At 35.1% G+C, this 22818-nt stretch overlaps 1 protein-coding gene across 1 annotated transcript in view; it reads right to left on the bottom strand.

Annotated features, from left to right (window-relative positions):
• The window catches only part of LOC138336858 (uncharacterized), a 41737-nt gene extending 33018 nt beyond the window's left edge, over positions 1–8719 (bottom strand). Inside the window, exons 1-2 of the mRNA XM_069286461.1 lie at positions 8562–8719; positions 3326–3511 (exon numbers count right to left, since the gene is read on the bottom strand). Coding sequence (XP_069142562.1) covers positions 3326–3511; positions 8562–8676 — 301 coding nt within the window. The 5' untranslated portion in view covers positions 8677–8719. The remainder of the gene's footprint in view (positions 1–3325; positions 3512–8561) is intronic.
• Positions 8720–22818: the final 14099 nt, after the last annotated feature.

Genomic DNA, 22818 nt, shown 5'->3' with positions numbered 1-22818 from the left:
GATTTAGGTGCAAATGTTTGCTATAAAAAACATGGTACTGAAAATTACTACATATTTTAGCATGCTGATTAGGCAATCTAAAATATTATTTGGTATTATATATATATATATATAATTGGAAACAAACAGTAATTTGTCGCAATTATAGGGCAAACAATTAAAAGTCAGCTATAAACAAGATATCCCAGAGGGATCTTAGCGCCCACCAAAGAATGATCTATATTTGACAAAGGAAATATGGATCTTTTCTCTACTTTTTAAACTTTTTCAAACATACTACATATAAAATTTGAGACAGATCGCTTCAGTACCTTTTGAGAAATAGCGGTAACAAACTTCAACTATCAAATCCAAGATGACTCCTTGGCGGCCATCTTGTTGATCAATCGGTCCCAAATCACAATATGCACAACTAGGGCCCTAGGGGAACGTACATGTGAAATTTGAGAAAGATCCATTCAATGCTTTCTGAGAAATAGCGATAACAAACTTTGAACATAAAAATCCAAGATGGCTACCTGGCAGCAATCTTGTTGAACGATCGGTCCCAAATCACAATATGCACAACTAGGGCCCTAGGGAAACCTACATATGAATTTTGAGACAGATCCCTTCAGTACTTTCTGAGAAATAGCGATAACAAACTTTGAATAACAAAATTCAAGATGGCTGCCTGGCGGCCATCTTGTTGACCGATCGGTCCCAAAATGCAATATGCACAACAAGGTCCCTAGGGGAACCTACATATGAAATTTGAGACAGATCCCTTCAGTACTTTCTGAGAAATAGCGATAACAAACTTTGAATAACAAAATCCAAGATGGCTGCCTGGCGGCCATCTTGTTGACCGATCGGTCCCAAAATGCAATATGCACAACAAGGTCCCTAGGCGAACCTACATATGAAATTTGAGACAGATCCCTTCAGCACTATCTGAGAAATAGCCATAACAAACTTGAACTATCAAAATCCAAGATGGCGGCCTGGCAGCCATCTTGTTCACCAACTGGTCCAAAAATGCAATATGCACAACAAGGGCACTAGGGGAACCTACATATTAAATTTGAGAAAGATCCCTTCAGCACTTTTTGAGAAATAGGGATATCAAACCTTAACAATCAAAATTCTGGCGGCCATCTTGTTTTTCCGATCAGCCTCATAATCTGTATGGCACAAAAAGGGACCAAGGGTAACCTCCATGTGAAGTTTGAACAAAATTCCTTAAGTAGTTCTCAAGAAATATCGATAACAAACTTCAACTGCCAAAATCAAAGATGGCTGCCTGGTGGCCATCTTGTTTTTCCGATCAGCCTCAAAATCTGTATGGCACAACTAGGGACCAAGGGTACTCTCCATGTGAAGTTTGAACAAAATCCCTTCCGTAGTTCTCAAGAAATATTGATAACAAACTTCAACTGCCAAAATCAAAGATGGCTGCCTGGCGGCCATCTTGTTTTTCCGATCAGCCTCAAAATCTGTATGGAACAACTAGGGACCAAGGGTAACCTCCATGTGAAGTTTGAACAAAATCCCTTCAGTAGTTCTCAAGAAATATCGATAACAAACTTCAACTGCCAAAATCAAAGATGGCTGCCTGGCGGCCATCTTGTTTTTCCGATCAGCCTCAAAATCTGTATGGCACAACTAGGGACCAAGGGTACTCTCCATGTGAAGTTTGAACAAAATCCCTTCAGTAGTTCTCAAGAAATATCGATAACAAACTTCAACTGCCAAAATCAAAGATGGCTGCCTGGCGGCCATCTTGTTTTTCCGATCAGCCTCAAAATCTGTATGGCACAACTAGGGACCAAGGGTAACCTCCATGTGAAGTTTGAACAAAATCCCTTCTGTAGTTCTCAAGAAATATCGATAACAAACTTCAACTGCCAAAATCAAAGATGGCTGCCTAGCGGCCATCTTGTTTTTCCGATCAGCCTCAAAATCTGTATGGCACAAATATGGACCAAGGGGACCCTCCATGTGAAGTTTGAACAAAATCCCTGCAGCAGTTTTTAAGAAATAGTGATAACAAGCATTATTTACGGACGGACCACGGACCACGGACCACGGACGCAGGGCGATTTGAATAGCCCACCATCTGATGATGGTGGGCTAAATATATCAGGGTAAACTATACTGGATAAAGTTCATGGAAGTGTTGAGTGGATGTAAACTCTATTGATCTCATATGATTTCTGTTTGCAATCTTTATGTTGGATATAGGTATATAATTTCAAAAATGACTTCACTTTTATTGAGATTCTAGGGATTTGATGAAATGTTCAATAAACATCAAAAGAAAATTCCTTTAGATTTATAATTGCAAAAAGTTTCATTGAAAGTGATAGGGGAGGTAACTCCTACCACTATTGTGTCCTTATACTCATGTAAGTAATAAGGAATTACCTCCCTTCACCTGTCAGTTTTAGTAATTCAAAGTATTTAATTGCACATCACCACAGTTTTCCTGAATCTCTCTCATAGAATAATTTTGTCAGTGATGCTTATGACGTTAAAAGAACCAAAATTCCAATCTTGAAGATGTTAGTGTGCCAAGCAGATTGTGTCCTTATAGGGACTAATAATCTGTCAAGTTGTCAGAGATATTTCAATTGGAGTGAAAATTTTGGATTGTCTACATGTTCAATGGATTATTTTTCTCTCATAATTAATTAAAAAAGTATGAAATTTCAGTTGCTTTCCAGCTTGTTCATCCCTAGAATGCTGTTATGCATTAACATTGATGATGTAATTGACAATACACGCTTGTAGTTATTCCGTATGTATTGGGTATATTGTGTGATCGGGTGGTGTAGTGGTTAAGCCGCTCGCCTTTCACCTTGCCGGCTGGGGTTCGATCCCCGGCACGTACGTGAAAAGGTCATGGTCACCTGCCCGATCACGTGGGTTTTCTCCGGGCACTCCGGTTTCCTTATGCACTTACATCCGGGCCATGGAGAGTGATTTACATAAGTTGTATAAGTTATTTCTCAAACGATTTAAAATAAATAAAGTTTATATTTTATATATTCCGTATGTATAAATACATTGTTAGATGATATGTCCCCATCTCTATGACATACTGTAGACATACCTACTTTAGTGGAGTAAACTTTTTGCGAAAACCGAAAATTTGAAAATTATTCTTCATTAGTATGGATGTAAATTAGCGATATTTGATGGCTAAATAATGGAATGAACTCTTTGTAGAATTTAGTGCTTTGCATGAATAAGCGCTTTACAGACAGCGCTAAAATCACTGAGATGAAACTAACGCTAAAATAGCTATGTTTACAGTACAATGATAAGAAGAATCAATACTTACACCAAGCGTCTAGGATTTGCATCTCTCTACGTCGGCCCAGCCTCTGGAGGTAGGAATACAGGTCCATTACAGTGGGGTTTTTACAGCCCCAGTCCAACAGCAGCTTTTTGGTAGGACTGTTGCCAGGCTCATGGTAAGCCAGTTCAAACACTTTGACATCTTGATGGAGGTACCCAATTTCTCCAGCTATACAAAACACATAGTACAGTTTAATTAGAATTAAAATAACTTAAGTACTATACTGTATCAATATTAAAGTACAGTCAAACCTGTCTATAAAGAGTTTTACAGTCAAAAGACCATCTAAAGGAAAAAAATGTACCAAATTAAATGTGGATGGTCTTCATCAAGTACACAATTTGAGACCCTAGAAAAGTGGTCTTTATAAGCAGAGATGGTCACTAAGGCAAGTTTTACCGTAAAGACCGGGAAAAATACACGATTCATGTTGAGTGCCCTGACTAGAAAATGAACCCAGGTCTCGACTCTGATGTGGAAAACTATATGGCTTTATCAACTGAGCTAAAGAAGCATGCTCTGTCATCTGATGAGTAACAGAGACCTCCCTTATCACTATATAATCACTGACCCTCTACTTATATACAGAACTATGGTCAGGTGCCCCCAATTCATCAGGGAGCTGTTTTCATCATGTTTCCAATTTTGCTTATATCTCATGAATTATTGATTGATTTCATTTAGAATATTGTTTGCCAAAGCAAATTTAGTCATGGAAAATTTTGTTGTCTTGTTTAAAAGAGAGTGTAGGCTGCATATGTATGTGTGTTATAAAGAAGTACATTTATAAAAATGATGCAGCAATATACCCATAAAATAAGGTATTTTCTTAGGTCCATTTTAAACACACTGATCAGCAGTTTGTCAACAAAGTACAGGAAGTCACGTGCACATGCCTACATGATCACGTGATTCATAGCCCAAAATAATATTCAAAATGATATGGTGATTCAATTACCCAAAATTTTAGGTGTGGAAATGATTTAAACATAACGTTATTCTATGTATTATCATAGATGTTAATCACTTTTCATGACAAATAGGTTTAAAGACTTAAAAATCGATGTAACAATAAGAAATTATCAGCTTAAATACAATTTCATAAATGTGCTGCTCAACATTTATTTGGAATGACTTTAACTTTCGCAACAATAATTTTAAGCCAAACAGTGCAGGCCCCCCTTGTGTTGGCCAGCAACTAGCAGATAGAAATTTATCTGCCTGGATACTAATAACAGGAAGTTCTGTTTACTTCAATAATTTGTGAACATTTACGTTCGGTCTGGCAAAATCTTGTTCGGTCCGGCTTACTCAAAGTCCTTGTCGTTCCAAATGGCCGGCCATATTTTTCAACTTTCGCAAGTCTGAACTGGCAATTTGCTTTCGCTTTGAATGACATAATGGTTACAATAAGGTACACACAGAATACACGTTTATAGTATCTTACAATACAAGTTTTATTTTGGTGCTCAACACAGAAAATTGAGATAACTCAGCAAAGCTTTTTCATCTCCATTTTCCTAAGTCTCACAAAAAAAATTAAGCTTAATGTATCGTGAAATACTAACAATGTGTATTCTATCTTTCGTATCATAAATCGTGATAGATATAAATAACGAATTGATAGACAACTTGTTGTACAAGTAAGACAAAATATAATATATTTGTATTAATAGAATTGGTACATTTGATTTGTTGCTGTTTTGTTGATATACAAGAGGATCTGATTACCGTGACAAATACATTTTTTGTATTGGTCCTTCAAGGATTATATATACATATGTACATGTATATATCCTCATACTTAACGTTCATTCTCCACTAATTTGCATGTTTTCAGAAATGAAAACATAAAATATGAAAATTGAAAACAAAGTTCTTATGTATTGTCATTTGTTTGGCAAATATCTCTACTTTTTAAATCCAAAAGGGCTGGCTCCTATCTTTACTCAAAGAAAAGTTATAATTGTTACAGTCAACCGTAATATTTTGGTAAATAACAGATACGTGACTTTGTTAAAATGAACTAAATTGAGGTTTGTCATTAGAAATGCCACAAAATATACACTTTAACTGAATTTTTGCTTTGGTTTAGGTCTTTTCTTTCCATTCAAAGCCATTTGTCCGTCTCGAAAGCAACTTGTCTTTATCAATTGCAGTTATGAAAAGTTCATTTGTGAATATTGGTTTGTATGATTCATAAGTGTGTTCGAATAGTTTCATATAAAAATAGTACCAAAGTATTTTGTTTCTATATTTTTCCTTATTATCAAACTGTACCTTTATCTGCATCAGTACATGTCAGTAATTTTGTATTTGTATAAATCACAAATTACTGTATAGGACATTAAAATCCTGCTTTAAACAGTAACGTATATGTTACAACATACTTAATATATGACTGTAGAAATCTGACAGGATTATTATGTTTTTCTGTTTCATAAATTCGTCAAAATGCATCAAAGAAAACGTACTTTTCAGCGGTCTCACTTCTCTGCAATACTTTAGATGATTTTTGCCTAAATTAGCAGCGATAACGTATCTGTTCTCTTGGTATATATCTTTATGAAGTATTAGAAAATAAACGAATTCAACAACACGAATCTGCTTCAAAACTTGTAGTCAAGACTGCAACATCGAAATTATCAAACGATAGATCAAAACTATTGAAAGCGGCATCGATGAAGAGATGATTATGTTTGTACCATATTGGTAACGTATCTGTCTACACCGATTCCCATTGACTGCGGATGGTTTCAGCGTTCTTGTCATTTAATTGGGGGAAAAAACGACCCGCACGGCTGACAGGTAGATGTGATAACTCAGGATAAACAGTTCGTCTAATATTATTGGCCAACAAAACCTCACTTGTCCTTTGTTGATGTTTTTTGACATGAAGAAAAGGAATAATTCATTCTCATTGTCCTCGCCTTCCTTCATCTGAGAAACGTATCAGTCTCCGTCATACTTAATTGCCACAAACAACCCTTTAACTTACAATTTCTGACCATATCTAGTCTGAAACAAATTGCTACAAACGAAACCAAGTTCACTCAAATTAAGGTTTACGTTCAAAAGTACAGATCCGTTACCAAATATGACAGGTACGTTACCAAATAAACAGATACGTTATTCCATGTTTATATATCACATTACCGTATCATTAGTATAACAAACATTCTAACAATATCTGGCTATAAAATGTATTTGAATTAGTCGATGTAACAGTATTTTTATTAGTTTTAAACTAAATATTAGAGTTAACGGTACATCTTTAATCAAACAGATACGTGATTTTTTATACCAGATACGTTACTATTTTGATATGTGATTTATACATTTAACAATTAATTATATACCTAATAGCTTAATCAATACAGCTAACTAGTGTTAGAAATCACGTGATTATTATCAGAAATGTATATATATGTTACTATGTACAGGTATATACTAAAGGAAAGTAAAGATTTTTCTTATTTCGAGTTTCCCAACACTGGCAACACAACGAATCTTCCCGCTTGTAAACTATTGACAAACTCTCGGACACTTGCCACGTGGTTAAGCTAATTTCGAATGTTTTATGACAAGCGTGAGAATTTCTGTCGATATGGGTATTTTTCCATAACGTATCTGTCGGTAACGTACTGACCGACATTAACCCCTCTCATCATTTAAATGGCACCGTGTGACTTGTTGACCAAACCACAAACATTGTAACACTTAGTATTATATACTTTACAAACTGTGATGTGAATTTATCTCTGTGGGAAAGTGGCATCTTAGGTAATCAAGTACATAGTAGTAACGTATCTGTTGATGTCGTTGCGTAACATGTATATTTTCAAGATTAGATCGCACCTGTCCATTTAATTGTTAATGGATGTGTCCTTGTCATAAAGGTAAAAGTTAGTATACATATTAAAGTTTATTATCACGGAGAAAACGTGGACATTTGATAATACATTAATTGTGTACATGATTTTATTTGTTTGTAACGTATCTGCCAGCATAGTTTGTGACAATGATAAAATGATTTATATAAAAAATATCTAAGCATTTTGTGTGCCAATACTTGTCTATTCTCATTGCGTATGCTAATATCTATGATATGATAGAAAAAAATGTAACATTTACCCATTTCCTTAGTCACAGTTGATTTATGAAATACATTATAGCTTAAGAGGACAGTCGAAATTCGTCACGAGAGCCATATTTAATGTGATGATGAGAAAAATCTTAATTGGTCAGAGGAACAACACTTGATTATTTTCGAAGATCAATCAATATATTTTACGTGTGAAACAAACATGATATACAAACATGGTTTTTAAGTCCCGATATTGATAGAGGCAAGGACGTATATGAGAAGGATAAGTCACACTGGGTTTGGGGGAAGTCCAAGGCAGGCGCTTTTGTGTTTGTGCACTGACCGTGACGTTGGGCGACGACTGATTTTCCTTTGATATCCGCCGGCACAGCCTTTGATGTAGCTTGCGGGTGCGAGGGTTACCGTCTTACTTTCTGAAGCGGGGCCGTCATTTCATGAGCTGTCGATTATTTTTAACGAAAATTTAAGACATATCCTCTAAATATTCCGTCTTTAAAGCAAGTAATATACGTCGTGAAATTTAATAAACTTTACAATGGTGTTTCGTTTGACTCGATAAGACAAGTATTTGTTGAGAAAAACGGTTTTTATTCCCGGTTCATAGGCGTCTCGCGTGGTGTTTAGTAATGTAAAGAGACAGTCACGAATCCTTCTCACTTATAAATCCTTGATAGAGGACACTTAATAATGGAATTTGTACATTTAGTGGAGAATGAACGTTAAGTACATTATACAGTGTACACAAGGAAGTGCAGCAGCTAGGACAGAAGGAAGCTAAGGGATTGGCCTCGATCATTTATCACACAGAGTTATGGGGTATGGCTACTGATAATACTACCGTTAGTAGGCCTGACTTTAAAACTTATGTAAAACGGTCTTTGAATATCACTTATTGGATAAGTTATTCTATAAAATGATAAATATCTTTACATGGTGTGAGACTGATGTGTGAATTAGATGTCGTTATATGTGTTTACAGACAGACAGAACACCACGTTTTAGAGGGGACAAGTAATGACAAATTATGTTGTTGACATCTGATGAAAATTATAAAATCGCCATTGGTTTTAACTTGTGGTTATAGTATGAACTCTTTTCAGGACAACCTACCTAAACGTTCCCAAGCGTGATCGATGTCGAGTCCTCGACACAACTCTATCGTTATACTGTAGGGTAAATTGTAAAGAAACGTCGACTGTCTATCGCGATGCATACCAGTCGCCATGTTTTCGGAAGTTCATAGTCTGGATTTTTTGTGACGTCATTTTTCCGTGTGGAAACATTACTTCCTGGTTGGGGATTCCCCTTGAGGCCATCAGGGGGTAACGTTAACGTTAGTTACGCGCATGACAAGGTAATATATCTAATATATAGGCATATGTTACATTCAGATCATCAAGTTCGAATTTTCAGCGTAATCAAAATTTAAAAAAAAATATTGTACTTAGTAGTCCTACTATATGTCTTTCGTTTCACCTAAAGTTACGCATCCTGATTCAAGGGAGATAACACAGTTTACACCGCTTCCATTTTGATCTACCAGAGTTACCTCCCTTTGGTTGTATCTGTTGTTATTTTTCGCAATCTCTAGAAATCTCTGAAAATCAAAATTTTTCTAGTAAGGTTGAAGGTCGGAATGTCTCGCGCTCCAGTTCCATTTAGAACGCCGACACACAAAATTATTACACAAACACAAATTCCAAAAGGTAAGTTTTATTCACGTTCTAATATAGCATGCAATTTTTTTTAAATAAAAATAAAAAATAGTCATAAACAAGCAATAAAAGACATGTGTCCGAAATTGTATACCTGACCGAAATAACACCACTTTACCCTATTAAACTTATTTTTTTTTCGAAATACAAACGTAATAGTTCATACCATAGAAGAAAATGGAAGAAACATGTCCGTGTGCTCGTTTTTGAGCTATTGACATTCAAAAGATAGTCTACCTACATTGTATTTGACAAAATATTGGCTTTTATGTGAATTTTGCCGTTTAAGCCACACTCTCCTGGTGAGTTTTTAAGACCTTTATGCATCAATGCTTGTAGAATTAATTGTAAAATTGTCTTTTATTTTAAAAAAAAAATCTACCAAAACATTATTTTTCATATGATTTACAGGGAAAACAAATTCATTATCCATTATCATGTACATGTGTATATGCCTATCAGATAAAATCAGTCAGATATAATACCATCTTGTCCCAGAAAACGGAATACAATTTTTGACCATATAGATTGTGAAGCATGATGTAAAATACATAAAACTCCATTTGATATTGCAACAAATACCAAACTGTAGTGGTTCCAATATAGATTAATCCATTTTATTTTGACAATAAATTCATGTTTTCAGACTAGTTATCTCCCCTCTTTGTGTAATCTGCAATACTGAGCATGAAACTACTACACACATATTATGGGGGTCTGAGAAAGTGCAACGATTACTTAAAGTTTTGATTATATTTTGATTATATTTTATTATAAGCTCTCTTAATTCCCTTTTCTGTTAATAAAAAATCCTTTCTTTTTGGACTCTTGCTTGAAAATTATTTCCATAGTAAATCTAATAGAATGGACAATGAAATCATCATAATTATAAAGCAATACATTTACAGAATGAGATCTTTGTTTGTTTGTTTGATTGATTGATTGATTATTTTAACGTCCTTTTAACAGCCAGAGTCATGTAAGGCGTCCTCCCATGCACGCAGTGTGTAGCTCGGTGAAGTGCGAGGTGTGTGTTTTGGTAGACTGCGGTATGTTCTTGTTGTGTCTTCTTGTATAGTGGAACTATTGTCCTATTTATAGTGCTATATCACTGAAGAATTAGGCCGAAGACACCAAGCAAAACACTCCACCCGGTCACATTATACTGACAGCGGGCGAACCAGTCGTCCCACTCCCTGTATGCTAAGCGCTAAGCAGGAGCAGAAACTACCACTTTTATAGACTTTGGCGTGTCTCGGTCAGGGGACAGAACCCAGAGCCTTTCTCATTGGCGTTTCCATTGTGGAAAATAATAATAGGAACATGTTTTCTTTATGATCAAATAAAAATTCCTCAATATTCCAGGGGTTACCATTCGACTAATGTTATATATTCACCCCTGGACTATTTCATAGTAAAACTGGAGGCCGTTCAGGAGAAAAGACTTACCAGTCACAGACCGACAGACTTCTTTTGAAGATTACGGATATGACGGAGAGAGCGACGCCCACATTCAAAGCAACACAACCTACCACGGTGTTCATTTACACAATTCCTTTGATGTACTTAATTTTACAGGATCACACAATTTAGCTACATGTGTCTTCTTGTGTATTCAGTGTTAGTATGGAATAGTCCAGGGGTGGATATAACATCAGAGATAGTAACCCATGGGGTATCAAGGATGTGTCAACGGGAGTATTCGCATGTATCAGAACAGGAATTGTCAACGAACAATATCAACGATTTCTTATCAACTGCTTAACAGTGAGTTTAGTGGCATTATATATTGCACTAGTGACCAGAGTGAAATACGACATTGGGTCTTCTGCGTTACCGTCGTGAAACATCACTGTGAATTATGACCGAGGATGCATACCGCAGCCACCCACAGCAAGGCAAGTGTGTAAAACACATCAGATTAAAGTTCCTTGTCTGAACTTTACTTTATTTAACATCAATGACTACCACATGTTTTATATCAACAATGGTAGGAGCCCACTTATAAATATTCAACTCTTTAGTGAACTGTTGTGTCTATGAAGACCAATGTTCCTGTCAGTTTCGACAGGTGGTCGGAAATTATTCCATATGATTTGTCTTAAGCTGTAGAGCAACACGTCTAACACTTGTAAACATAAGTAAGACTCCTCTTGATAAAATTCAGTCCCAAACTGAATTATGACAGGACATGCTTGATGAAAATCTACCCAAATTAAGGAGGAAGTCACATCATTCCTCATTGAGACAGAGTGCTGTCATGAAATAGGGAAGAAGTGAACGAGCTAGAGTGAGTAGATCTATGCCAGAACAAAGAAACTCAGATTTAGACAGGACGAGGAAAACAATATAATACTTCTCAATCTCCCAGAATCCTAAAATGGAGACAAATCACACACACGGTGAAAAGTTGTTACGTGAACTAATTACGAACTTAGGTGTGTCTAATTTAGAAATACCTTTACACTACGCATCGTTCATTTGTGCGTAAATTAGACAGTAAAATCCAGGGGAAGCATTTGCTAAGTGAGGCTAGGATAATTCGCGCCAAACGTAACTTATGAATGTGCGCCTGTGCAACAAAGAAAGACACTCAGTAATAAGAGCGCAAAAAAGCTGATGAAAAACAAGAACAATGTATTGGGAATTCAGTAGTACATTGAGATATATGGATACCCAAACTCAAGTCATCAGTCCTATTCGCCTTGGGAACAATCTGGGAGCCCGTTTGCATCATAACGATAAACATTATATACAACAACATAGACGAAGTCTAAGTTGCCTGGGAAAGTGAAAAATCCTCGTATAGCGAGAACACAGTAATAAAGACTTCAATATGCCTCAATCACGCACAATAGATCGAACGTAGGAATCTGTTTCGAACAGTAATGTCGACACCAATCTATCCTCATCCACGATGGCAAAGCTGGAAACATATATCACTGAGGAGGAAAGGGGTGGTCGTCGGGCATAATTGCCCTTTGGAGGTATTAACTAAGAGTAGCAGCGACGTCCTGCTATTAGCTGTGTCGGTAAAAAGCTGATGTTTTTGCCAGTGGTCACACGTAGGGGACAGAAGGTGATATATACCACCATTTAGACCTACGTATCTTGAAAATGTGTTAGTCGACGAGCTCATCATAAATAATGAGATAATTGATGCATTAATTAAAAGCAGTGAATGAAGTGAAATCCTTATGATCTGAAAATATTCTCCCCGAATTTGAAACCCTGAACATATTGCTTTACTCTCTACGTATACTCTTTATTATTCGGCGAAGGAAGGATTTTACCATCCAAATGGAAACGAGCAAACTTCACGACAACCTTTAAGAAAAGGGAAAGCAAAAGCGTTGTTACAATAGATCTATAAGTTCAACATATGTCATTCTTTGGTAAAGTATTCCAGCGCATGGCACAAAACAGCTTATTCTCCGATAGGCAGTAATGTTTTAGAAACAAACATATGTAAGCTACAACTACTGGAAATCACCGAAAGTTGGACTTGGATTTCAGCAAGGCGCTTGATTCGGTTCCGCATAGAAGGCTCATGGACAAGATGAAATGCTATGGAATAGGCGATAACATCGGGAAATGGATAAGTGACTTTCTACAAGGTATTGAACAATGAGTTGTAATTAACGGTAAGTATTCAAGGTCAATCCATGCATCAAGTGGAGTCCCTCAAGGCGGTAAACGATGTCAACAACGATGACATTAACTTGTTTACAAACATTATACCAAAACCTGCGGTGGCTGGGAGCGGACATGAAATAAATAAAATTATTGCGTTCAAACGAAATAGTATTGCGTGCGAACGTTGTGCGAACGATAAGTTGTACGGATATAATAATTATTGCGTTCAAACGAAATAACTATCAAGCTCATTATCAAACATGGATGGTATTACAGTAATCATGCCACCGTAGTAATATGATATGGCCTACAACTTATGAAACGTCACCTTACAAATGTATCTAAAAGATGTTTTCCTTATTTTCAACGATTTAAAGTTTTGTTTAGTGTTTAATACTTTATATATTCAATGAAATATATATAATTGTATTTATCTTGTACGTACAACATAGTATCTTGTACATGTATGAACAACTTAGTATATAAACTTGTACGTACACGATACTACGCTGTACGTACAAGATACTACGTTGTACGTGCAAATGCACAAGATAATAATTTGTACGTACAAGATACTGTATAAAAATGTACGTACTTGTAAGATATGAAGTTATACGTACAAGATAATAACTTGTACGTACAAGATACATGTACTAGCTGTACGTACATGATACAACGATGTACGTACAAACGTACAAGATAATAATTTGTGCATACGTACGTACAAACGTACACGATACTGTAACAATAGATACTAATAAAATACTAAGTTATACGTACATGATAATAAGTTGTACGGATATGATAAATAAAATCATATATTGGTTCTAATACGCTGCCGTTAATTAAAGCAGTCTGTGCTTTTATATGACTAATACATTGGGTTATTTTGTTTCAATATTTCCATTTGAATGTGTGCAATTTGTGTTACAACGAACATTATTTTGTATTAATACTTAGTCAACTAATTTTAAAAAGTAAAAAATGAACTGCCATGACTTTTTCTACAATTTTAATGCAAATCAATCAAAGCAAATACTGAAATAGAACACAAACCAAAACAATATATGAAATAAACTTTAAATTAATGGTTTTAAAGCAAAATGTACTATATAAAATTCACTTTATTAAGAAGGTTTACACAAAACCACTTCCAATGACCAATTACAAAGAATATTGATATGAAATTGCAGACTGACACATTTGAAATAGCCAAAGGTGAGCCGTTGATATTTCGTTCGAATGAAATAATCATTTCGTTCCCACGGAATAATTATTTCGTTCGAACGCAATAACATTTCGTTCGAAAGCAATATGATTTCGTTCCAACGCAATAATATTTCGTTCGCACACCGTAATATTTCGTTCGCACCCAATAATATTTCTATCGAACGCAATAATATTTCATTCGAACGCAATAATATTTCGTTCGCACGCAATAATATTTCGTTCCCACGCAATACTACATGTATTTCGTTCGAACGCAATAATATTTCGTTCGCACGCAATACTATTTCGTTCGCACGCAATAATATTTCGTTCGAATGCAATAAAATTTCGTTCCCACGCAATAATATTTCGTTCCCATGCAATAATATTTCGTTCGCACGCAATAATTTTATTTATTTCATGTCCGCTTCCAGCCACCGTAAAAACCAGTATCAATGAAAATATTGATCGTTATAAGTTTTGAAGCTAAAATTAACACCATTATATTTTAAAATATGTCATACCTTTTAACTTATGCTGGCTTTCATTCACTTTTTGACAATCTGTGTTTTTCATCAACTGTACTTGTCATACAGTAATTTTCTTCTATCTTCTGTTATAAATCAGGTTTATCTTTGGCTTCAAGGTTTGTCCACCGAGCAATTGATCTTATTATTCTCTTACACTTCGCGTAATTTGGTGATGAGAAATCGCTTTCCTGAATTTTGATTTCTCATTCAATACTAAATGTATTTTTATCTGTTAAAACTCACACTCAAATCTATATAAAACAAATTCTGTTGCAATTATTTTGGAGTAAAACCATATTTTTATTGGACTTACATAACCCGAGGTTAGTCTATTGCATGCTTTGCTCATTAATAATAATAATAAAACAATAAGTGGAAGATTTTTTTTCCCTACGCTACATCAATCAGAGCTATTTGATATGTTAATGTTGTAAAAATATGTACGGAAAATGTTTGACGGAATTTATGGCATAAAGGCTGGCGTTGTCCAAGATAGCAGTCATACTATGATCAATATCATAATTCATCCCAGACGAAATTTATAATTTAACCAAAACGTGTATTGTTTATTTTTATTATTATTTAAAGACTATTTTAAACTTTTCCCACACGTTTGGACGAAAACGAACCAATACCTTTATTTTCGAATGCTTCCCTATGGTGCTGTACTATGTCTATTATTTCACTGGTTAGTAACTATTAACTAGGGAATGCACAGTAAATATATACAAAGTAATTTTCGTTTAATTAGATAATATTTACAGTAAGAGTAAACACAATTTAGCAAAGCGTTAACCCCCTGGGCACTTGGAATGTTGTTTTTGAAGCCGAAGGTTATTGTTTGAGGACACAAGGAAATAGAACAACGCACTGGGATGATATTCTGCAAATGGTGAAACTATTTTGTTTCAAACCGATAATAAGGGTATTATCATCATATATCACATTGGTGTAACGTAAGTCTTTAGTTTAAACCATATTTGATTTTCATTTAAGTACATAAATAACAATATATTATAAAGTAACGATTGAGAAAAAAATACTTATATTAATATGTCTCCTTAGTATAGACAGGAATAAATATAGAACTAGCCAGGTTTTGAATACCAAGTGATGCTTCTAATATAGAGAAAAAACAGAAAGGAGAAGAGGGGAGGTAGAAAAAAGAGAGAGATAGGGGAGTTAAGACAAGGTGAAATAGTGAATATCAATGGATACTTCTAGTGAGCATATCACATTATATGAACCCGAAATTTGAACCTGTAGCTAAACTGGGTTAGTATGTAAGGAAGAAAATTTACGGACCGGTGAAGCAGAGCTGAGGTTGTATGTAAAAGATGAGAACAATACCTCGTTTAGAGACCTGCAAAATCACTATTATATAAAAAAAAGTTTTGTTCGAGATATAAAATTATGGAAGCAGCAGAATATGAGTTTGTTGTCAGTAATTGACATATTAGGATCTCCGTATAATAAAATATCAAGACTGTATCTAGGAGGTCAGTTTGTCTGATATCTCTTTAATTAGAGAAATACAGAAGATAGTGTTCGGTGGTCTGCCTGACTACAGGAACAGAGGGGACTTTCTACAAGATTACGGTTAAATAAATGAGATTTCAAAGTGGTACAGTTCATTCGTAAGAATTTCGACAAGAACTTCAACTTTTAATATACATTTTTTATTACAATGTACAAAGAAATAGTAAACGGAATGTAAGATATTATTGAAAATGTTTTATAAAGGATTGGTTTAATCAACAAATGGAAAAAGAAAAAGAAAACCATGCCAAAATCGATAATAGTGTTTTAGAGATTTTTTTTATAGATTAGTCTTCTTACTTTAAAGTTTTGATTTTGATTTTATCTGTTGTTGTTTTTAAATATTATGAAATAAAGTCCCAAATGAGGCACCAAGGCATATGGTGATGACCAATAGTTAAATATTGCCAACAAAATAGGCTTTTGTTATTATTTTGCATATTATTGATATTTGTATAATCTCTGTCGCGCCGAAAAAAAATACCACAATCAGTATTTTCGTTTTGGAGTCAAAATTTTACCTCCTTTTGGTCAGGTTAACATATCTATATATACACTGATGATGTATCATGTACCAGAGTTTTTTATTTTTTTTTTTTGTTATTTTTTTTTTCTATTTAGGCGACTCGTTAACGGCTAGTATGACTGTATTGCTCAGCGCAGCGGTTTTCCTCTATGGTTGTTTGTCTTATGGTGAGTACAACCAACTCATACTGTCATAACTGTTAATCCAAAATTTAAACTGATTCGATGCGCAAAGACTTGGCTGCTATTGCATTTATTGCAGAAAAAAAAAATCAATATTTATTTTGTCGTTGGAAATACGACCGCGAAAATGAAAATGACAAATCCACTTTATGTTCGTAATATGCTGAAATACAAAATTCATGTTAATGAGAAATCGACAAAATTTAAATTGGCGAAATTCCACGAATATGCAAATATTACGAACTCTAGAATTTACCGTTATAGGGTAATTGACTGATACCCTTTGTCTATATTTCACAGCTTTATACGACACCATACACGACTACAGCCGTCACCGATGCCTCTACAACTCAAAGTGTTTCGGGTAATATATGTACCTTTCCTTTATCTTTTTAAAAATGTTACTTATATCATCAATATTACATCATTGTTTTTCTGTTAAAGTTTCAACACATCGATTGTCAATTTGTCATGATGTTACAGCGAATTCGTGTTATAAGTGTATTTAGTATACATTTATTTTTCATTTTAATTTTCTCTCACAGAAACCTCTACATTGACAGATGTGCCTACTTCGGCCTATGCTACGACCGATAATAGCATAAGTCAAGCGACACAGACTTTATCTTCATTGAAATGTTCTTGTTATAGAAACACTACCGTTTCGCATGAACTATTACTGAAAAAGCGTTCCCAGAAAAAGCACCAACAACTATCTTCGTACTCTGATCAGTGTCTGGGACAAGAGAGACTCCTCGGCTGAAATTGGCGCGTTAGGCATCACTGTGTTAAGCACAGTGGCTGGCTGTATTGTCGCAATTGACATAGTAACTCTGATGCAGAAGCGAAAATAATTCGCAGAAAAGGCTGAATTGAATAAATCTTATATCTCTGCAAATATGAAAAAGTAGGAAACCGCGTTCAACAGAGTATACTGGTATCTCGTGAATAATCTTATGAAACACTCAGGTTTACTAGGATTAACGTTTGCCACACAGTAAACTACTTGTCATTCTTTATTATTTTACTTGTTAATGTTGTTCATACTTTTGACATTGTTTTCATCCATATCATTCCTGCTATGCATGACCTGGACCCTTGCATTTTCATCAACATTCCTGCACTTTAAGGAATTCCTTAACTGTAAAGTTATGATTTCAATGTTAAGGAAGGCTCTCTGATTTAATGTATTTCCTAATCGTCTGTAATGCTTTTCTATAGAGAAGGTTATGGAATGTCTATGCAACTAGGCCCGTACATGTACGTTTGTGATGGTAAAGAGTTTGCGATAGTAAGTAAGAATTATATAATAGTTTGTTGAATTATTTTGTTTCTTAGATTTAACCATTGAGATTTAAAATATTACCCGCATTTATCCCAGTGTAAACCGTTTTATTCTGGAATCATTACTTTATGGTAATGTCAGTAACTGTTTCCTTTTTGCAATCGGTAATTACATTTTCTAATATGTAGATACAACTGTATGAAACTGAAAGAAAATGAGTTGCTTGGAATAACAAAATTAAAAAAAAAATCAAACAATTAAACAGCAATAAAAGCAAACAAATAACACAATTTGTTTTAATAAAAAATAGAAAACATTATTTTAACTGAAATAACATTTTAGAAAAGCAATAGTTCTATTTATTATGTTTTCACATTTTGAGACGTACAGGACGCACGGTAACCTCCAGGTAAAGTCTATGACGTTGTAAGAATACACCTATAGTATTACCATAATACTAATTTAGTATGTAACACACTTCCATAATTGTCCCGAGTTCTATTGGGAAATCATTACCTTTTCGTTTTAACACCTGACTTATTTCAATAGGCACAACAGAAAATTGTCTATTCTGTTAGAAGTATCCCCCATGTACTTTAAATTTCTCATTTACCTTAAATTAAAAAAAATAGTATCAATAATTTACAACAAGTATTGTTAATAGATCAGAACGCTTGAGACAGGATGATTTGAAAATAATTAAAATGAACTCTACTTATATATCAATTATGGACTCTTGTTAAGGTCCATATGGCATTATATAGCCCTGATAGAAACATAATGACATTGCGTACATTCTACTTGGGCGGTATAACACCATATAGACCGAAACAGAGGTCTTTATCTTTTATATTAGTTTCTTCAATGATCGTCAAAAGAATTCACTGACGTGCACGTTATGTATTTACAATTTGTTTGTTTGATTTATTAACGTCCTATTAACAGCTATGGTCATGTAAGGACGGCCTCCCATGTATGCGGTATGTTGCGTGTATGTTGTGCGAGGTGAGTGTACTGGGAGACTGCGGTATGTTCTTGTTGTGTCTTCTTGTATAGTGGAACTGTTGCCCTTTTTATAGTGCTATATCACTGAAGCATGCCGCCGAAGACACCGAGCAACACACCCCACCCGGTCACATTATACTGACAACGGGCGAACCAGTCGTCCCACTCCCTGTATGCTGAGCGCTAAGCAGGAGCAGAAACTACCACTTTTATAGACTTTGGTGTGTCTCGGCCAGGGGACAGAACCCAGAGCCTTCCTCACAGGGGCAAACGCTCAACTCAAAGCCAAAAATGAGGCGGTGCCAAGGGAGGCATTAGGAAAGATAAAGTCAGTTAGGAAGAAGAGAAAAGATAAGATCCTAAATTTAGTCGCCTTTTACGATCATGCAATAGGGGCAACAGGTACAATTCTAACGCCCTACCTGCAGGGCCGTGAAATTATAGATATTGTTTCCCAATCATCATGTTTCATCCCTCTTGCAAAATGAATGATATAAGAAATAAGATTTTTTAAGATATTCTACCCGAGGGTTACCAAATATTGTAAAACCCGAGGCTTGCCTTGGGTTTTATTACTTTTTGTGATCCCGAGGATGTAAAACTGGCTGGTCTAGGGCAATACACTCATGCTATAAAGCCTCGTGACGTCATAGTGTTAACAAAATTACTATATTCTCGGTATAATTTTAACACTTTTTCAGGAACTAGACTGGTTTACGTTAAAAGATACAAGCAACGGTATTTTGCGTTGAAAATATCACGAAATTTTTCGAATTCGGAAAATTATAGCAGTAAAATTGCAATAAAATGTCGATGTATGAGAGAAAATTACTCATTTTTAGTACATCACGTGACAGAATACTGAATTCTGATTGGCTACACATATGAGTTATATTTGCAATAGTGTCTGGAGAAGCGGGCACTATTGAAGTGGTGCGTTTGACATGAATGTATTGTGACGGCATTATTACATAATGTCATTATAGCGTTGTGCTTCAACCATGATGTCAAGATGGCCATCAGACTATTGAGTACGGGGAGGGAAACTTATGTTGCTTTCTACAGAAGACAGTTTACTAGTGCAATATTAATCTAATTTCGATCTTCACGAAACTGAATCTCCTTTAAAGAAACGCATACCGCGATAATTTATATAATGTAACAACATTCAACAACATGGTGTGGAAATGAAAGTTACAAGATTTCCTTTGAAATGCTTTTTCTACGATGAAATGAAATGGGCTCATACATATGTGAGGGTGATTTATTAAACCATTATTGTCACGTGATGACATAGTGGTCTCGACTTCGGCTCGGACACTATCCCATCCCTCGACAATTCTATGAGGCAATAGTGCCCCCTCAACTAGGCAATAATAGATAAATATTGATGGGACGTTTATGCTTTATATCGGACTCCACATGACCATGGATGAGCCAATAAGGTCTGAAGAAAACATGTTTATAGTTATGATTTTAAAATCATGTACATCCTATGTTGTGAAAGTTTACTGATGATTTCATATGCATTCCAATGACTTATTTCTATTGCTCCGAATGTCGTCGGGGTTACTTATGACGTCACAAGAAGAGGTTCCATTGACGGTCAGCGAGAAACTTGCACACAAAATTTATTATACCCCGATGAAGTAAAAAATTGTGACACCAATGCTTATAATAAATATTTCAGACTACTTTAAAATAAAATACATTTAAAGTGAATAGTCGGGCAAAGAAAACCAGTCTAAATGCGTTCATTGGCCTTCCAAAAGTTCTCATATATTAATACAATGGTCAAGTTCTGCTTAGTTTCCCAGTTCTGACCATTAAAGTAAAGAAAAGTTGAAAACATTAAAAGCGAGGCTGTGTGGAAATGTAACCACGGACATAGTGAGCCGGGAGGACGTTTTAGAATTCCCATACTTTAAATTAATTTCTTCGTACGCAGACAGATTTTGACGAGAGATTTTATTTTTCTATTTCATAAGAAATTATACTGGATACATCCACACCATTTTAACCGACTTTAGCCACCCTTGCCCGACTGTTCACTTTAAACGTACGATACCGTTGATTTTTCCATGGATTTTTTTTTCCAAATCAATACGCAACGTCGACGTTTCTATTGTGACGTTACGATAAAATCGGATTTTTGCACCATTCTCTGGTTTCTTTTACTCATTATAAGCATTGATTTAATTTCATCGGTGTATGAAAGAAACTTTGTTTGCAAACTGTGTGAATCCTCGTAAGGCACAAAAATTTTTTATAACCCGATAAAATTAAAAAAAAAAGTGACATCAATTCTTATCATTAATTTCATAGCCTATCTGATAAAATAGAATGTTTTTAAATGTACTATTCTAGTGATTTTTCAAGGGATTTTTTTCCGATCAATACACAACCTCAATGTCTCTATTATGACGTCACGATAACGTCGGAGTTTGGCGCCATTCTCGGAATTTTTTTAACAATTGTATGCAAAAAATATTAACCAATCAGAAAGCAATATCAAGTATGAAACCAAGAAAAAAATAATTATGGTAGTATGAAGAAAAATAATCGACCTACCAGTAAGTTGGATTTCGTATGAAAACATTAATTGAACGAAGAAAGAAATCCGAGCATGGTGCGTAGACCCGGTGTTATCGTGACGTCACAATAGAGACATTGACGTTGGGAAGTGATTTAAAACAGGAGCTGTTGGAGAACAGCAAAGCTCGCCTATTCAGAAGAAGTTGATGTTCAAGTATTTAATATTTAAACATGGAAATATGACAAATTAACAGACTCAGAAACCCCCTAAAGGGCCCCAAATTGGTTGTATTATCACGTTCAGCATCCATACACATTAGGAAAATAAAATCATAAACATTTATGATGACCTAAGCTTAATCAATAGACAAAATAGAAACTTGCTCAAAAACTTTAACATTGAAATATGACAAATTAACACACTCAAAAAAACCCTAAAGGGCCCCAAATTGGTTGTATTATCACGTTCAGCATCCATACACATTAGGAATATAAAATCATAAACATTTATGATGACTTAAGCTTAAACAATTGACGAAACAGAAACTTGCTCAAAAAACTTTAACGTGAAATCGGACGCCGACGCCGACGCCGGGGTGACATCATTAGCTCCCCTATTCTTCGAATAGGCGAGCTAAAAAATCCCTTAGAAAATCAACCAGAAACCAGACACTCAACCTCAAACTTTAGCTGTTTTAATATACCGATACATACAAAATCTTTGCTTAGAGTAAAATATTTATTTGTCTCATACGCTATGTCGCGTACGTCCTGCTAGTTTGTACCATGTACTATGTTTAGTAAAATCAAAGAGTTGCCTCCCTTAACGCGGTTCAACATTTATAAGATTAATGAAGACAAGTTGTCTATACAGCTAATAATACGAATATTCGGATTACCCCCACAGCTCACTGTAATATTTATAACAGATTTAATGGCGGTGCAGACTCGCCACAGCTCACTGTAATATTTTTTCACATATTTAATGGTGGATCAGGCCCCCAACAGCTCACTGTAATATTTATAACAGATTTAATGTAGGATCAAACTCCCCACAGCTCGCTGTAATGTTTATAACAGATTTAATGGCGGATTAGACTTCCCGCAGCTCACTGTAATATGGTGATGACAGATTCTGTGGTGGATCATACTCCCAACAGTTCACTGTAATATTTATAACATATTTAATGGTTGATCAGACTCCC

The sequence above is a fragment of the Argopecten irradians genome, chromosome 12, assembly GCF_041381155.1.
Source record: "Argopecten irradians isolate NY chromosome 12, Ai_NY, whole genome shotgun sequence".
Taxonomy (NCBI): domain Eukaryota; kingdom Metazoa; phylum Mollusca; class Bivalvia; order Pectinida; family Pectinidae; genus Argopecten; species Argopecten irradians.
The sequence above is the reverse complement of the archived record's forward strand: the minus strand, read 5'-3'. Positions and strand labels throughout refer to the sequence as shown.